Below are 18,734 nucleotides of genomic sequence, written 5' to 3' on the forward strand. Positions count from 1 at the left end.
CTGGTCTCTCATTTGTTCTGACTAGAACTAATAAGAGATGCTTCATTGTGTATCATCAACCCTCACCTTCAACAGACTTCCAGAGAATTTCAGAGCATCTGATTTAGTTGACAACTTCAAACAAAACCCTAAAACTGGTCTTTTAAAGCTCATGTTTATGCAGTTTCACATAGGCTAATTTACTGATATGAAATCTATTTATTACTTTTACTATGGACTTTTTTATTTGATTGTCTAATGTTTTATCAGTAATATTGGTAAACTCATTTGTTGTTTGATTTAGGGCCCTTTCAGTGATATTTTCCAGAGATTATATTCCAGAGTAGTCTGCTTATATAATTTAAATTCAGAGTAGCCAAACCTCTAATGGTGTGTCTTAGCTATTGGTGTATGTATTTGACTTTAATTCGTAATTTAACTGACAGTCTGACCTGAAACAGGGATTGAATATTGACTCATTCATTATTATCTCCCAGTAAAGTGATCCCAAAGGTGACTTTGTTTCAAACACATCTGAAGTAGCCTATTTAAAAAAATATATATCTTTTTTAAGCTGGCAAGTGGCCAATAAAGGAAAACAAGATCTTCAAATTCCACAGTATGACGCAGAAAGGGACTTGCATTCAAGACCTTCAAAGTTGCATCATTGCGCAACACACGGAGACGAGTTGCGAGCGGGGATAAACCAGTTCAAATCCTCCCTCCTTCGGTTCCTTGTGACTGGTCCGTGCCTGTGTCAGTCAGGGGGAGGGGTGCACCGCTAATTTCATATGCTTGTATGTCAATTTAGGACTCAGAATGCGTTTTAGTGTGTGGCTGTCAGCATCTACAAGCCTCAGCGGACGCCTACAGCCTCGGTCCTGGGTTTCTACGTGTATTTTCGTCCGATGAGACGCTCGGGACGCGCGTCTACCTGCTCACACTGAACCTTTGTCTTTGGATATTGCTGCCACTTAAACGCATCCGCACACTTGTGCCTCGTGGTTTTTATGCGCTTTTGAAGTGAGCTGCCGCGTAATAACGAGCACACCCGAGGGGAAGAGTCGTCCCAAAACTTCAAGGAAGGCTTGGCAACTTTGGAGATCTGCACCGTGGCGGAGTTCATGTGGTTTAACATCTGACACACCGTTTCTCTGGAAAACTTAGCAGAAGGAGCTTTTAGAAACATGTTCGCTAAATGCGCCGTGGTGTTATTGAACGTCCTCTTTCTGGTGCGGGCGCTCTCTGCTCATGAGTGCACACCGTGTAGCCTCCGGACTTGTCCCGTCAAATCCCCCCACGGCTGTGAGGGCGGCCGGACCCTGGCTAGGGACCCGTGCGGATGCTGCGACCAGTGCACCCGGCTGGAGTGGGAGCCCTGCGGCGGCCAGGACTGGGCGCACGGCTATTGCGCACTGGGGTTGACGTGCGCCTCTGTGAACAAAACCGGAGCTGCCACTATCCCTGAAATTGGAGTTTGTAAAGGTGAGTAGAACCTTCTTATGTGAGCTTAATTAAAATCATGCCATGTTTATTCACCCTCACAGAGGAGAAAATGCGTAAATGGTGTTGTTGAGTGTGCGTCAGAGGAGCTGTTAGGTGCCAGTTCTCTCGTCAGGCAACCATCCTCTTCTTTTAAGTTGCTTAAAGGCACCACCATTCAGACGTCAGTTAAGCCCAGACTGCAGTGACTGTGTCAGTGTTTACCTTGTCTCTGGCTGCCTGGAGCTGCTCCCCAGGTCTGAGGGGCTCTTGACTGCCAGGAGAGGAGTCATGTTCAGCTGCTCTTTCTTCCCCTCAAAGCTTCATTCACTCTCAGTTCAGAAGCATGACAATACCTCTGGCAGCAGTGGTCTGGCACAAGGCTTCAGCTCTAGTAGGTCCTGTTCCTTCATTTGAGGCACATGTAGGAGGGACTCTGTGTGGGGGCAAAATTGTGGACTGCTCATGTCGTGACCAACAATGATGATTGTGTTTTTAAGCCTGAAAAACATTGTGATTTAATAAATAAGCTGCCATTTTCTTGCCTGTAGCGTGTACACAATTGGCCTCAGTGTGTAACCCAAAGCTCTAATGGTTTGACAGCACGATTGCAAAAGTCCTCAACAGATTTTCATTTGCAGTTCTGTACCTCCACTCTGCTACGCTGTTCTTCTGCCAAGCAGAGCTGGGCTGTTACACTGTGGATGTGCTCATTTTACGCACAATGTGAGCAACTTTCTGAACTTCAAAGAAATGTGTAGGGTGTCGGGTTCCTCTCTGAGAATGAAGGTAGCAGTGGCCTTCCCCTGTGGAACCAATAACTGGTGGAAGGACCCCCCCCTCCAACCCCTCCACCTGCACTCTGTCCAGCCTGTTTTGAGATGATTGAAGAGGACTGACAAGACTGTTGGAGAGAGTAAGCAGCTCTCAGTGGGTGTTTGGATCTCCTGACCCTGCCCTTCCATCATCCCTCTGTGGGGTGGTCCAAGACACGGCTCCATGAGAGTTTTCCAGGGGTCTCAAGCCCCCTGGGCCATCCCTGGAGACGTTGCTGCTGATTGTGCCTTGTGTACAGGTTAGAGTGGCGTCTGGAGGACATCTCCGCTGCAAATTAACAGCTTTGGAACGAGCGGGAGACCTAATGGCTCCTCTGATTGAGTCATCCCTCTGTCCTGCCACTCCAGGGGCCTCAAAGCTCGCCGCTGACCCCTAAATCAGAAGCACGCACACACACAGCCATGATATCCCAAAGGGTCTAGGTGGGGGTAAATCAACACCTCCCAGTGTGTTTTCAGGGGCCACAGTAGGCAGGCAGCTGGAGGCTGATCCCAGATTTCCCTCCTCAAGCTGCAAGGGTCTTAAAGTGATTAGACCTGCAATCAGGAGTAGGGGGTAAATGTTTCCGCTTTTCTGATCCCCCTGCTTTTCTGCTCACGGTTTGATTTTCTGGGTGGTCAAAATCCGTTAGTGTGGAGACGCAACAACCTTCTAGCGCAGGTGGCAGACTGTATGAGAGGGGCACCTTGGTGATCAGTGGATTTTTAGTGTGTTATTCTTTGGGCTCCTGCTCTCCACGGGAAGCTGCAGTTGTCGCTGTTCTTCTTCTGGTTTCCATATGAGAAATATTATGCAAGACACTAAAAAGAACTGAATATTTTAGAGGGTTTTTTTGTCATTGGGTGTTTTATTTCAAGCTGCATTGCCAGGAAATGTAATGTCTCATGACCAAATCAAAACCAAGAAATGGTTGCAGCTTGCCAGAACCAATACATCAGCTATTTTCAGGAAGGAATTTGGCTTTAAAGCACTGAAGCTGACAAAATGTTGTTAAAAAGTAAAGTATCTTGTGAGTATACAGGCACCTGCTCTGAGGAAACGTCATTCACTTTGTCATTTCTGCTTCAGTCATCAGCCTGTCAGTCAGGTGAAGTCAGTAAGACTTGGTTAAATGATTTGTTTTACTGTTTTTATTGTGTTCCTGTGTCTGTCCTCCCACGCCAAGTTTCCTCATGCTCCAGAGACACTTAACATACCGTGTAACAGAATGCCCATCTTACAGGGACGCTATGTCCACTGCACTCCTTCAGATGCCTTCTACTTCTCCCTTCCTCTGGTATTATCTAACGTTTCAAAGACTTCCTTTTTAGCTCGCTATCAGCCACAGGGCCTCTAGAGGTCAGCTTTCCCATCCTGACTCTGGATGCCAAGACAAGCAGTCTCAGTGGTTGAGAGAGGAATCCCCTGGGATAGAGCCTTGGTTAGAGTCATGCCAGGCCAGATAACCAAGCTGGAACAGACCAGGCTGAGAGAGCTCAGGAGAAGCTGGGCTCAACCTAAACTTAGCTAATGAGACGATACCTTCAGTGTCCAGCCTTTCATTAATTGTTTTGAGTCCTTCTCTTCATGCCATACTTCACGCCCCGCACAGACAGGCGCTACCACCATCTCAAATGACAATACGCTCGCAGGCACAGGAAAGCCTGAGGATGGAAAAAATGTGGCGGTGAGGATCATTTTAAGGTGAAGGGAAATCACAGAGAAAGTTTTGGTGCGGTTTATTGAAAAGGCTGCTTGTGCTTTTGCCAGTTCACAGACCGACTGGGAGAGCTATTCGTAGCACCGGCTGGCTCAGGTTAAAGGTAATATTACCTCCACTGCTTCCACTGGCCGTTGTTTACTGTACTGTTTGAGAGCATCGTCCATCACCGAGGAGGCATCGACACAACCAGCTGTAACTTGGGGAAAGCATTTACAAGGATGCTTTCTTCTGCAGTCACAGTGATGCACTTCAGCAGTAAAATTGATCACAAGAGATGGTGCTTTTCCCATCGTGCAATATCTGTTTCAGATTAATATGGATCAACATGTGTGTTTTATTATCGGCTACAGCATTTAAAAGCAAAGTCATGGAGTTCCATTTCTCTCCAGTCACTTTGAGTCATCGTTATTGTTCCTCTTTCCCCCTAACAGAGAATGAAAAGGATTCTCATTTTACAGGCTTTATTTCAGGTAGATGCACTATGACGTGTTCATGTTTATGCTGGTTAGTTAAACCTTTAACTCCTTTTCCTCTCGTGCATTGTTCTGGTGCGTCGGTGTTTGGAGAAGAAAGCCAGAGTATTATGATAATCTTCAATCACGCTTCCACACTGTTGATTTGAGGCCTGGGAGCTGAAGGCTTGGGAAGAGGTTGCTCTGTGTTACATTTTGTCTCATCCTGTTTACTCCGCTGCCACTCTTACTGCACCAGGACAGCTATGAAGGAGGGTAATTTGGGGGTATATATTTGTGTTTATTCATGCATGAATGTGAAAAGAAACACTACGGGTAATGTGTATGTTGGGGCCCTTTAATCCCAGGGTCTTGGTGGATGTTCGGCTCACACGGCTCTAACGTGACACTTTTTTTATTTACTCCCTTGGACATTCCTCCCTCTCGTAAAGTTTCATCCAAGTCGGGCCAAGCTTTGAGGTGCCGTCTCAGGGGGGTGAGGCTCACTGTGTGGAGGAACAATATGTGGGTATGGTGCAAGTAGCCTTATTTCAGCAGAGGCGTTGCTGCAGCCAGCAGAGATTGAAACCCTGGGAGGGCCCCATGCTGTGGAACAAAAGCAAACAAATGGGCTCAGTAGCTAAAGTAGTGTGGCACAACTAGGGGGGAGGAGGGATGGCAGTCCAGAAATACACTGGTCTGGTCGCTTCAGCATTAATTGTGCCAGTGTAATGAGTTGCAACAGAGGCTGTAAGCTGGCTTCAGCAATTTTGGCAAATAAATTGTGGTTTTTGGCACTTTCTACTTTCCTTGTACACATAACTCCATCCTGTGTTTGTTTATCGTCTTATAAAATGGGTAAAATGGACAAAAACGCCAAAATGAGAATTCCTGTTATTCCCTGTCATAATGTCCTCTTTTCTCCCATACAGTACTTCCTGACCATCCAGACGCAGGTCTTGAGGATGAGCGCTGTCCCCTGATGACGGGCTGCGACAGAGCAGGAGGTCAGTGTGTGTGTGATGCCCGTCACTCCTGCTTGGGCTCTTTTACCTACCCGGACCAAGAAACCTGCATGAAGGCCAAGTCAGGTGAGTGCTCCCCGTCCATCCCTTTCTATGTTAAAACAGAGATGCGTGCATGGACACGAGCACAGAGTTGGAGGAAATAGTGCTATCCATTGAGAGGAGCTAATCTGCAGCAGATGTGGCCCTGAGGTGACTAATGCTACTTGCATATCATAGTGATGACACACGCTAAGGCTTTGAGTGCTGGTTCCCGTCTCACCCTTGAGTGGTGCCATTGTCTGTGGCTCATTGACGGTTCTGTGTGTCCACGGCTGGGTTTCAGATGGTCGGAGGCACGAGCACCGGGACAGACACAGAGAGAAGTATGTGGGACCATCTAACCCGGCATGTATGTTCTCTGGCTGTAATCTGACCGCTGAGGGCTGCGTGTGTGAGTCTCAGAGCTGCCACCACCACTTCGCCTACATCAACCGCAGCCAGTGCCAGGAAGCCGCAGGTAACCTTCAAATGACCTACAACTAGCACTGACAACCACACAGCAGCCGACCAGTAGCTCAGCTCAAATTATAGATTCCACAACTGCAAGGTTACATTAAATAAAAAGGTTCTCTGTGCTTAATGTAAGCATTCATATACAGCACAGTTAGGGTGTAACGGTGCATACATCTGTCTGTAACAGTTCTGTACATGATGTTCACTTTATTTCCTCAGCTTGCTGTCTTTATTTATGTCAACATTCCTATGAAAATTCTGTAGTGCAATCACCACTTGATGGTGCACCAGTTGTTGCCCATCAACGCAAGCGCAGTTAACCTTGAAAAGCCTTTGGTGCTGTAGAGACACAGTTTATTTTATTTGACATGTACCATGTGTTAACTCGCAGTACACAGAGTTTTAATCGTCCTTCCTGCGCAGCCACAATCTGCGTCTTCTCTGCTCACACGATATGGGTCAATCAATCCCCCGACCACCATGTGGAGCTCACACTGAATGTAAATACCAAGGCCCCCGGTGGCTCCTGTCCAGTGACGGTTCCAATAAAGTTTATTAAAACATGACGGCGGTGGCCTCTGTGTTGATAAAAACAAGAGCAAGGCAGCATTACTTTGTGCAATTTTTTACAGCTGAAACACTACCCAGATGGCTTTAATGTTTAAATTAATTTCATTATGAATATGTTACACTTTTTCATACTTACAAGTAAACAGCTCAGTCTTTTATTATTGATACCCCATGCAGCTTTTTGGTGTCTCAAAGTCCCCCTCTAGTTATGGATAGAAACCCTAAAACAATCTCTGTGTGCTAAATGAAAAGTAATTTGAAAGTAATTTCCTCCACTGCTTGAACACACCAGCTTACCTAGGACTCTGCTCAAACACTATAAATCTACTATGCATTACACAAACTGTAATATTGGAATCATACATGTTCGAACTGGAAAGGCTTTCTGAAGAAAAGCAGTGATGTGGAAAGCCTCATCCTGAAAGCTGACATGATTGGTTCCTTAGTTTTGTTATGTATACCATAGGGTTGATGACTGATTTTGCGTATGTTTGTTTTTTTATGTGTAAAAGCACCATATGGACATGTTAACAAGGTCAAAAACTAAATTTTTCAAAACGCTTAATAGGGACCTGTTAGGCACCTTTTAATCTTTTCAGTCTTTAAAGAAAAACTAAACACTCTTATGCATTTTCTTAGTCTCTCTGCTGCACTGAAAATGTCCCAAACAGTGACTTGAGATTAATACTAAACAGACAATTTTGTGTAATATTACATATTTAATATACAGTAAGTTGCCCTGTAGCTTTCATTGATACTGATTTTTCCATTTTCTTGGATAAATCGGCTCCGATTGAAACAGAACCACAGCATTTCTTCTTTTGAAGCTTCACTGTGTGTGAAGGAAAACATATTTTTGCTGACTAAAGAATCCCTTAATCACCTTTAATTGTTTACCAAAGGTGGCCTTTGAAGATGAGTGTGCATGATTGTACAATTAATCTTTCATACTAGTCTACTTAAATATTTGCGTGCGTGACAGTCTACGTGTACTGAGCAGCACCTCCAACGATGGCATGCAGAGTAGAAAAATTAAAGGAGAAGGAGGGAAAGAAAAAGATCAAGAGTCCATGCCATGAAAAGAAAACAAGGAAAGATGCTTAGAGTGAAAGGGAGAAGGTGTGAATGTGACTGACGGAAGCAAAAACGAGAGCCTACATCAAAAAGGAGTTGTCGAGACTTTTGACGGAGTTATGGCGTGTTGGAGATCCTCAGTCACAGGACAGAGTTTTGAAGGTGTAAGTGAATGGAGCACAGTATGAATGCATCCCTGTGTTGAAGGTGAAAAGGATAATCCTCTGAATGAGGCAAGAGAATACAAGACTGTGTTTACCTCTGCGCTTAGCAGCCCCTGATTGACACTTCTGAGTGAAAAACATTATTGGCAGAGTGACTTTCGTTTCCTCATTTGGATTGTGAGGTGTCTGTGAGATATACAGGCGCTAAGTGGAGGCTGCCTCCTGAGTGACATTTGCAAAATAGGACAAGACTGCCACTGAGTGAACTTGTTGAACTTCTGCGTATGTTAGCTAGAGCTTGTCTTAATCATCTCGCTTTTCAAAGCCAGAAAACTGAAAAATCTTATGGAAACTTGAAGTATCATAGTTTGGTGCTGCAGTGAACAGATTCAGTCTAAAGCATTTGACTGCTCGTGTTTGTATCCACGTGCAGCTCTCCCTTCATACTCATGGTGCTCACTCTCTGTACAATTTGACATTTCAGATGAAGAACGGCTCCTCAGATAGTTAATGCTGTGTCTGGCAACAAGCCACAGAGACATATTTGAGTTTATTTAGTCTGCAAATAACAGTGACGTTATTACAGACTGTCCACAGTACAGCTGTATGGATGTTTGTCTTGAGTCATTTACACTGTAAATCCCACAGGAAGTGTATTCATCAAACATTATATTGTTTAGACGTATCATCAAGTCTAGCGTTACAGTCAAAGATATACTGTCAGTCTTCATTGTTTTGTAACTCACTCATCTCAAAGCCTGAGCCCAGTGGATGACAGTTTAAACTCACACCAGTGAAAACTGTAAACAACATTTTTCAGCAGCTTATGAGTTCTCACCGCAACACACACCCTCCCCTCTGACGGCCCTCGTTAAGTAAGAGACCAGGATGCGTGCATCTGTTCTGTCTTGAAGAATACATGTGCTTGTGGAATGATGCACACATGTGCATGCCTGCATGCACAAATGTATCATCACGTGTGTGTGAGATGAGTCTACATTTGTGAGCATCTGTGCCAGCGTGTCTGCATCTGTGTTTGTGCATGTGTCTGTGCATGATAATTATCTTGTTTGCCTGGATGTCGCGGCAGAGATTTTCCTTTGTCTATCATCAGCAGGAGCTTCCTCTGCAACCAGACCGGGACTCTGTGGTTAAGATCCTATTTGCTCAGTCCTGTTGGACTCCATGGTGACTACGTCCATCAACCCCTGGTTGTCTTTAGACACAAGCAGTTATTAAGATCTGTGTTAGCATGCCCCGCTAGAGTGTGACAGCAAATGTTTCCTGTAAACTGGCTCTCACGGCATAAGAGCTGTGCTGATTGCACTTGTCTTCACAGTGGAACATTAAAGCAGACGTTCCAACACTTTGAGAGTGCTTTTTTTTTCCTGACATCAGTCAGAGCACAGATTCACTTCTTAGGACCTTTAAACTCACACATGGTAGTGGTTTATCCTGGCCTTTTTTCACTTTCATTCTGACTCATTCAGTGGTCTTGTCGGTTCATCCCTCTGCTGTGACTCACTGTGATCTGTTAAAACTCAATGTCTTTGCCACTTCGCTGCTGTGGATGTTCGATTTCCTAATGACGCCTCTTGTAGATCTTGTGGGATCCTGTTCTCTTTTGCTGTACAGAGTGCTGATGTAGTGTAGCTGCATGTGCTCATTTAGAAGCAACATGGTGCAGGAGACGTATTACCCACATGTCAGGGAGGAAAGAGGATGTGATAAGTGTAGGAGAGGGAGGGGAAAGGCAGACGCAGAAAGATGGGAAATCACAACTGAGGCCAACCATTTTGTTGAGGCATTTGTGTCCAGGCCCCAGGGCCTTGGTAGGGTGGTGTTTGGTAATTTTACACTCTAGGATGGTTTACATACTTCATTCATGATAAGACCCCTAACTGCTATTTTAGAGGAATTCCCCTGCTGGCGCTCACTGATAGAACAAACAGCAGGGTTCTATGCATATTTTCAGTTTTTATGTGAGTCATACAACTGGCTTTATTAATGATCAGAAAGTGTGAAAGCTGAAAACTCAAGCTGTGTCGAAGCATAACTTTACATTTTAGCTTTATATTTGTGATAGGCTAAAACTTGTGGCTCACAGGCATGCAGTAGTTCACAAGCAGTTCAGCAGACTGAGAGGCAGTGCCCACTATGATGCCATGGCACAAACTGACCTCGCTCTCACAAATCTGCCTGCCCACCTATGCCACCTCCGTCCTGCCTCTCTCTGCCCTTGTGAAAGGACTGTTAGTTCTGCTTGGCTGCAGCCTCTTTGTGGCAGCACTATTAATGGCCGAGCCAGTCTGCCACCGGCTGGCAGGGGCACGAGACATCTCAGCACTGAGTGTTTGTGTGCCGTCTGCGGAAGCTTTGACCCTGCTGCACCCTGCAAGCTGCTGGTTTCCCAGTGAGTGTGTATTTATATGTGTGTGGAGAGTAATTTCAAAGAGGAAACAAAACTCCTATGTGGCTATTGAGACAAAGAGCTTCCCTTAAAGGCATGTTGGGATTACTGTCAACCCATTCACTGCTCTTGGTCAACCACTAACCAAACCAGGCAGTATTAGGCCTGCAGGAAAAGCCAAAATACACTTACATGAAGTCCTAAACCCTCCCTGCATGTCCATCTCAAGCTCTCTCTTCATTCACTAAATCTAGCCCTAAAATCTCAGCTTTCTGATTCAACCATAACCATTAACAAATCAAAGACATCTCATGGAGAGCCGAAGCCAACTCCTGTTGTTCTGGGCTCATTTTCTTGATCATCATTCTTTTCCCTTTCTCGCTGAAAGGGCCAAAATCCATACATAACTCAACGGCCTCGGCCACAATTCATCCAGCAGCTGTCTCCAGCACAGGCCTCCCATTGACTTGTTTTATACATTTGCTACAGATGACGGCTGAATCTGCGGGACGGTACACGTGACAACTGTTCATTTTGTTTTACAGTGTTTAATGTATAGCACCCTGGAGGAGAGTAAGCTTAACCTTTTCACATGGACTTTGCCAGATGCAGTAATAGACCATACGTGGTGGTGCATCTTTGTCTGAGGCCTTTTAGCCAAGTCCCTCAAGCTCTCTGTCACTGGTCTAATTTTGTTGGCCGTCCGAGGGCAAGTAGAAGGTCTGTTTCAGTTGGATGTGCTCATGCTGTGCACGCACACAGACATGCATGAATACATCGGCGTGCTGTTCACCTACACGTGGACATTATGTCACCCAAACACACTCATTCACAGCTGCAGCGGTGTTGCTTAGAACACTGAGATCACATTTTTCATTTGCAAATATTTAGCCAAAGCGCAAGAGAACAAGCCGTGCAGATGCAGAGCCGCCGGCTGCTGCATACCTGCGCTCAGCTACCACCAGCTTCTGACCAGGGTGTGAAGTTCCCACCAAGTGTTTCTACCTGGTGAGCCTGCCTCTGCCTTTTGGCCTGGACCCCTCCCAGACCTGCTCCTTGATCCTCACACATTTACTCACACACGGAGTGAACAATGCTAACTTTCTCAGCTGTAACTGCTGGTGGGCGCTGAGCAGGCCCCCACAGCTTTACGTGAGAGACGGCCCTGATGCGTCCCTTTGCGGAGCAACTTTATAAAACCTGAGGACAGACCAGAAACCCACGGAGGGCAGCTGGACTGAGACAGCTTTGTTCTGCGCTGACTTGTATCCAAAGTCAGTCGGTGAACAGAACTCACATTGTGCGCTTTTTCCATGAGTAAACTCAGGCTGTCAACACAGCCTCCTCTGCCTGCTCGGTCTGCTCTAGTTTGGGGAAAGACTGCACTCCTTGTACCCAGGGAAGAAAAAAACCTTTTAAAATGGAGGATTTTTCTTTCTTCAATGAGCTGCAGAGATGTCAGAAATATACATTGTTTACAAAAGAGGCCATTCTGTGGTAATGAGGCAATTTCCACATCTCACCTTTTCCAGACCAGCAATCAGATGTGTGTGTGTGTGTGTATGTGTGTAAGAGAGAAAAACACATTGTTGTAGGTTGTGCTGTGGGGTCAATGGTTTTCCATTCTTTGCTAGTTGTAAAGGAGCACAAGTTACCAAATCTGCAGAGAGAATTTATCAAGCATACCAAATCAGGGCTTTTGTGTTTGTGCAGGCTGGAGTATGGCCACCATTGTGATACCAAGAGTGGTTCTGTGGTCGCTGACTCACTAATTACAACCATTTATGCTAAGAGATAGAACACAAACAGTACAGGATAAAATCCATTTTCTGCTGACTTTTTCCATCCTCTCTGTTTGCCTATTGTGCTTATAATTATGTCAGCTACAAAATTTATATTAATTGGACCTGCAAGGCTTGGACCATTTCCATGGATGGATACAATTCTATTCATTTAAATGACAATGGTGTGTCTGCCAGCTGCTTTTCCCAGCGCACTCTAACCCCTGCCATTATCACAACTGAAAGAGTAATCAGCCTTCTCTGGGGCACATACAATACACAGAAAGTGTTTTTCAGTGCAGAACCTTGTGCAAGATTGTCCCAGGGCATTTTTTTCGTGGCTTTAAAAAGCTCGAGGTTTTCATATGCAAAACGAGTCTTCAACTGAGCAGCGACAAACTGCGTTAGACTTTATTGGAATTAAAACATTTGCCAATCAGCACTTCCAACTGAAGTTTATTTAACTCCAGCACAGGAATTAGGCCAAAAACCGTTAAAAGGGTTGTAACTTCCCTTAATTCAGGGGTTTTTCCTCATTTTCTATGACACTATTCAGCTACAAACTTTATCAATGAGAGCTTTGTGACGGTCCTCCTCACTGTTCCCAGGTTGCTTGAGTAAATGGTACAGTACAGATACCTCACACTCCTGCTCTATTTATCTGGAGCCAGAAAAATTCAATGTTTCCCTTATCCTCAATTTCATCTGTCAGTTATGTTACCCCCCACCCACCGAAATACAGCAGGCACAGTCTTAGAGCCCCTCTCCTCCATGTTTATTCTAGGGCAGGCAGACATCAAACAGCAACTTAACTGCAATGCCAGCAGAGCCTGCAGGTCAGACCAGAGACTTTGTGGTTTAAAACATGGATGGATGACAATGTAGAGTAGGATTCTGGTTCTGGAGTTGAGGACTGACAGAGAAGAACCGTTTTCAGGGTAAGAGAAGTCTGGACCCTGAGCTACTGGCTGGTTTAGTTTCCCCATCTGGTGGCAAAACTCAGAGGGATCCATTTACCGCTCTTCAGATTTCAGGGATGAGACACATCCTCTGAGAGACTCGTGTTCCACAGAGCCAGCGCCAGTCTGGGAAGACCATCAACAAAAGTCAGCCTCTGGAAACATTACCAAAACCCCAAGCACTGTTACGCAACCTCAGCCTGTATCGTTCTCTGTCCTCAAAAACCAGATGTATGCAAAGATTGTCAAGTATTCCCCATAACTACATCATAATCCTCTGTCTTCTAAGCAAACCATTTGTTGTCACAGTTTCTCCTTTGACTGTAAATGATGGTTTAAACAGCGTGTGCAATTAGCAGAGGATTCCTGCACGACTTCATGCTGCTCTTCTACTTTTTGCGCTCTTCCTGTTGTCCCTGTCAAAGTGCTGCAAAGTGTGTATCTTTCATCAGAGCATCTGGGAAATAACTTGGTGATTGACAATTACAGGACAGGACGTGAGTCGGCTTTCCACAAAATTTCTCTTCTCCCTGTCATGTATACATTACAGTAACACTGAGAACCAAAATAAACATGTCCCTGCACTTTGAGTAATCCAATCTTTGTAAGTTAGCTACCGTTCTGTAAAGAGGGGGCTCCACTTTTCTTTTCCTGAACACGCTCCAAAATACACCCCTGAGCCCCTAGCCCAGATTACCAGCACCCCTGCACCTCTTTCCACCCCCTGACAAGGGGGTATCAGGGCTATTATGGTGGCTCCGACAGATGAATAGACAAACGCGTCCTGGAATGCTAAGTGAAGGGGAGATTCTGAACTGGAAAGAAGAAAAGCTCTGTTGAAGATTCCTGCTATTAATGAGTGGTCTGAGAACGTGAGGGGCTGTTTGGGTTGTGAGCCAGTTTGGGTGGGATCAGAGGCCTGTAGAAAGGATCTCAGTGAGCGTTGCATTGTCGAAGGAGCTGCACTCTCACTTCTCCGACAGGATGCTGTAAAGCTGTCATGGCCTGAAGTGGAGATCTGATGACAGCACACGAAGTTTGCGTTGGGCGACTGTGTGAACTCGGCCTTTAGTCCGTAACATGAGTAGCGTAGCTCTGAAGTGGCTCAACTGACACTACAAGGAGGCAGCCCTCACACAGTCATGGACAGTCTCATGCAAGCACAGAAAATCCCTCCCTCCTGTAGGAGAACAGTGTTGGCACTGTCATGGCCCAGAGCAGGTCACGGCGGTGTTGCTGAAATTAAAAATAATCCACGTCTGTCGCTGTTTTTCATTGCATTCACTGTGTGCTGAACGCCCACCCTGTGTTGTTGACAAAGTATCCACGTTTGTGTTTCTTCCAGAGGAGCTGAGGTGTGCCGGGGTCACATGTCCTGCCCTGCAGGCGCCCTCCTGCCCCAAAGGTTCAGTCCTGACCAAGAGCTACACGCCCCCTGCTGGTTGCTGCCCCTCCATACCACCCCAGTGCACTTGTGACCTCCGTGCCTGCCACAAGCCCCAGTGCCCGAGTGGACAGCACCCCGTTCCACTCATCCAGGCCAGCGGACACCCAGGAAACTGCTGCGATGTCTTTGAGTGCCAGAAAGGTGATTTGCTCTGAGCTGCACACTACACACATTTGACTGCTCTCCCACCAGGAATAGCAATTGCACAGCTGGTGTGAGATCCATCATTCTTTAGGAGGCAATTATTTTCCTCTGAGTAAGGCTTTCCTCCCTGCTGACCGAATGGCCACAGGAAAAAGGAAAGTTGCTGATTGGATAATTACTGTTGGGCTGTTTATCATGCCTCCTGGGGTTGAGGGCCATGGTTCAAAGACATTTTTTCAGGGTGTACCCACAAATAGTTCTATTGCCTGAAGGGGTATTAAATATAATGGGTCATTTAAAGTGGATGGCTGGTGTGAAATATGCTGGTGCAACATTTTCTCACCTGGTGGAAAAGAGATAGGGGAAAGGGAAGGAAGAGAAAGCAGATGACATACAGAGTCAGTCAGGGACCTGTGGCATCAGTCTGTTTACTCTGCGCTCCCAACAAATATTCACTGTTTTACCAACAGAACAAATTCCCATTCTGGCCCCTCCACATGTATAAATGAGTGCCATGTCCCGGAATTAATGGACTTAACAAGCCCAGTGACCAGAAAAGTGCTTAGGCTACGAATTTGCTCAACAGAAGTGCAGTGTCAAAGGGTTCCTGTCTGGTCACACGTCCAAAGGGAAAAGGTTCAACAGTTCATTGATGGGAATGCTTTTTATGTGCTCCAGTCTGTCAGTGGGGAGGGTAATCGAGTCCGGCAGGCCGGCGGGGGCTGAATGGCAGCCGTGGGGGCCATGGGATCAGTGTTTTGATAACAAGTGTCTGCTGCTCTTTGGGCCTGGGGCTTGATGCCTTTTGTATTGGCCCTACTGTCCGTTAGGCCTGCATGACTGCGTGCCGTATCAGAAAGCTCCACAGGACAGGGACGTGGACACGCACTGGGCCCCCTCACCGGCGCTCCAGCCCTGCAGAGGCTTCCAAAACACCGGCTGCAAATAAAGCATCTTATGAAGTCTAAGTTTATTTCAACTAGCTACCCCCTAATGGAACACATTTTAACATTGTCTCGCTGTGTGAGGCTTGGACTGATTAAACTGTTTCCATTGCCTACTTGGCTGAAGGCAGATATTTGGTCAGGGTCAGCGTGTGCAGTGACAATAAGCTCCACCTGTGTGTTTTGGCCTCCATCAGCTGTGGATTCTGCTCCACTATTGGCTGAGGATCGGCCGTGTCTGTGCGGCAGAGCAAACCTGGCAGCACCACCTTGACCTGATGTCATCCGATGTTACAGATGATCCCTGTTTAGCTGTTTATCAACGCTTTGGCTGGCACATATTCTGCTCATGTCCCCGGTAGTCTGCATCCCGCTGTGGATGCAGAGTAGGTTCAGGAGTGCATATGAGATTTATACCAGCGTTAAGCAATCAGGCTGCGCTCACCACACTAATGGTTCTCAAGGAGCTCAGCTTGACTTTGTTCTAAACACGCGTCGAGCAACAGCCATATCCTCAGAAGATGATTAGTGGTTGTGTTAGTGACATGTTAGTACATTGGCAGTTGATATTCTAAACTGATCGCTGTTAAATGGGCTTTAATAAATACCATCATTATTCGTCTGTGGGAAAAATCCTCTTTTCTCACTGTGGTTTTGGTTTATATGCCTGGAAACCACAATAGACAGCAGAATGACAGTCCACTGTGAATGATTTAGTCAGGTCAGGGTCAGTGTTTTGCGGCCCATCCATCTCCACATCCAATCCTCACCTCAATTTAGAGAAGACGGAACATCACAAAGCATGAGTGGAATTTAGACTCTGTGCCGCAAGTTGTTTTAGGGATTACCATTAACAAACACAGCGGAAATCACATGTGAGCATCCCCTCATGTGACTTCCTATTGCTTCTGTGAGCGTTAAAAACCCTGAGTGCCTTGGCTTTTGATTTCGGCCAGCTAAAGTGCTTATTGCATTTTCTCTGCTTGGTTTTGCTGCACGCAAAGCGGGACGGCAGGAATACTGAGCGAGGGAGGAAAACGGCAAAGAAGAGAATAAAAGATCAACAAATCTCCACTCCACTTTCAACTCAGCTGGCTCACCTGCTTCGTGTTAGAGTGCAGCGCTGGTTGTCGGCAGGCATGGGGTCACTGGCACAGACACTTTGAGTCTGCACTCAGAGGTATGGCGTACAGATGCCGCCCGTAACCTCTGCTCTCATTTATAGAAACCGCTGCCCCCACTTGTGCTTGCATGTGTGCAATACATACACTCACCTAACTAGCGTAGCTGCTCCTCTGTGAGTCGGGAGGCGTTTCAACCACATTGTCTCACTTCCCTCATGCTGGAGTGTGTTTGAAAATTGTGGTTAGTTAAGATCCTATAATGCTGCGTCACCCAAACCACTGTGGTACATCTGAATGTGTAGCTTGGTATTACCATTGAGATGTCATGATGTAATCTTCCTGCTCTTTTGGCTGCACAAGCACCAAATTAATTTCAAATGGTTGATCGCATTTGTTGCGTTTTGTACAAGCTGCAGTTGTGTTGTTATACCAGATATTTTTCCGCCTGTTTTTGCCTTTTACACTCACATACACATGTGCATGGATTAAAAAACACTGATTTCATGGGGATGATGTACAAAGAGCAGGTCAAAGTTTTTCCGTACAGCTTCACCGGGCTTGTTGTCCACACACAAGATCTGATATTGGTTTTCCAACCGTGCTGTAACTAAGCTCATTTTATTTCATAGTTGGAGGAATGCAGCTAAAAGAGGTTCTAAATGCTTGGATGCTTCTGGAGAAGACAGGCCAGAGCATTGATTCACTCCACCTGCCACCAGCACACTGAGCCCAGATTCTGCCAAAGCCTCAGACCCACTACTGTTTTCTTTTACTCTGCACCGCAAGAGTCCAGAGCCTTTTCAAGACTTGATAGATCCCTGCGAAATTCCTCCTCGTGGACTCGGTTTCATTGTCTGATAAATGCCATTTCCACCCTGAAGGCTTAACCTCAGCCGTCAGATTCCACCTCAGCACCATTTGCTTCTGATAAACATTTCCATCGATAGTAGAAAATGAACAGATGTTTATGAATTTGTAATTGAGTGTATACAGTCGTGATAGTGTCTCACTGATCGGATTTGACATCTCTGACAAAAGCTACATTTTTCCCTCATATGGTCATGTCAGGAAAATTCTGGTGTTAATCTCGGCCAAATTTAAAGAGCACCTGATGGAGCATCGTGCACTCGTTTATCACAACCACAGAGTGTAAGAGTTTAGTTCACGGTTGACAACATCTGTCTCCTTTTGTTCTTTATAGTTTCGCCAAAGTGTGTCCACAATGGAAAGGATTTCTCTGAGGGAGAGGTGTATCGCATGGACCCCTGCTGGCTGTGTCAGTGTCGGGGAGGAATCTCCTTCTGCTCCAAGGCAGAGTGCGCTGAGCTGGACTGTGAAAACTTCTACATTCCTGAGGGCGAGTGTTGCCCTGTCTGCATAGGTACAAAGGTTTATTATGTTTTTAAAATAGGGCAGCCTAGTTCATCATTTTAGCACTGTTAAAAATGAAAGATTCTGATTAACACTGGTGTTTTTAAAGTTTAAGACATAGCCATGATGTGGCCGACTGTCAGAGTTGAAAGATGATGCAGCAGACTGAGACGTGATTTCAAAATCTGTCTTCCCTGACCTTTATCTCCTGCGACCCTGCAATAATGGATTCCTCATATAACCAGCTTCCACAGTTGTTAACAATTCTGCAATATAAGGGGCACACTAAGGAGCCAGCCAGGGGTTCATTTCCACTGCAGAGACTTAAGAACATACCCCCCCCCCCCCCTTTTTAGTGTGTAGGGAATGCCTTTGTAAGATCTGGATCTGACTTAATGGGGGGTGGCCCACTTGCAAAACACATGTGCTCAAAGCCAGCTCTGATATGCGTATTTGGGATTGTTAAAAAAAAAAAAAAAAAAAAAAAGGGCTCCAGCGCATATGGCATCCACATTAGAGTCTGCCAGAGGTTTGTGGATGGAGACGGTAGCCAGCTTTGGCCTCTGCCGGCGTGGCCACAGTGGATCAGATGCATGAGAGAGGGAGAGAAGACAAAGGGCAAGAGTGCAGAGGAGATCATGTTAGGTCAGTGTTGGAGGTACACCTGGAATGTACGGACATTTAGAGGATATGGAATGCTTTCATCTTTTTCTTATGGAAAGCTGCTCTTTCTTACTGCAAGAGAAGAATGGGTATGATGTGGATTATGAGATG

General features: G+C 45.8%; 1 protein-coding gene across 1 annotated transcript in view; it reads left to right on the plus strand.

The window, feature by feature from the left end:
- The first annotated feature begins 670 nt into the window (after positions 1-670).
- Positions 671-18,734, plus strand: part of crim1 (cysteine rich transmembrane BMP regulator 1 (chordin-like)) — a 33,906-nt gene continuing 15,842 nt past the window's right edge. Inside the window, exons 1-5 of the mRNA XM_022195487.2 lie at positions 671-1,464; positions 5,385-5,543; positions 5,803-5,976; positions 14,276-14,518; positions 17,791-17,970. Of these exons, the coding sequence (XP_022051179.1) occupies positions 1,167-1,464; positions 5,385-5,543; positions 5,803-5,976; positions 14,276-14,518; positions 17,791-17,970 (1,054 nt within the window). The 5' untranslated portion in view covers positions 671-1,166. The remainder of the gene's footprint in view (positions 1,465-5,384; positions 5,544-5,802; positions 5,977-14,275; positions 14,519-17,790; positions 17,971-18,734) is intronic.

This window comes from Acanthochromis polyacanthus, chromosome 1 (genome assembly GCF_021347895.1).
Source record: "Acanthochromis polyacanthus isolate Apoly-LR-REF ecotype Palm Island chromosome 1, KAUST_Apoly_ChrSc, whole genome shotgun sequence".
NCBI lineage: Eukaryota > Metazoa > Chordata > Actinopteri > Pomacentridae > Acanthochromis > Acanthochromis polyacanthus.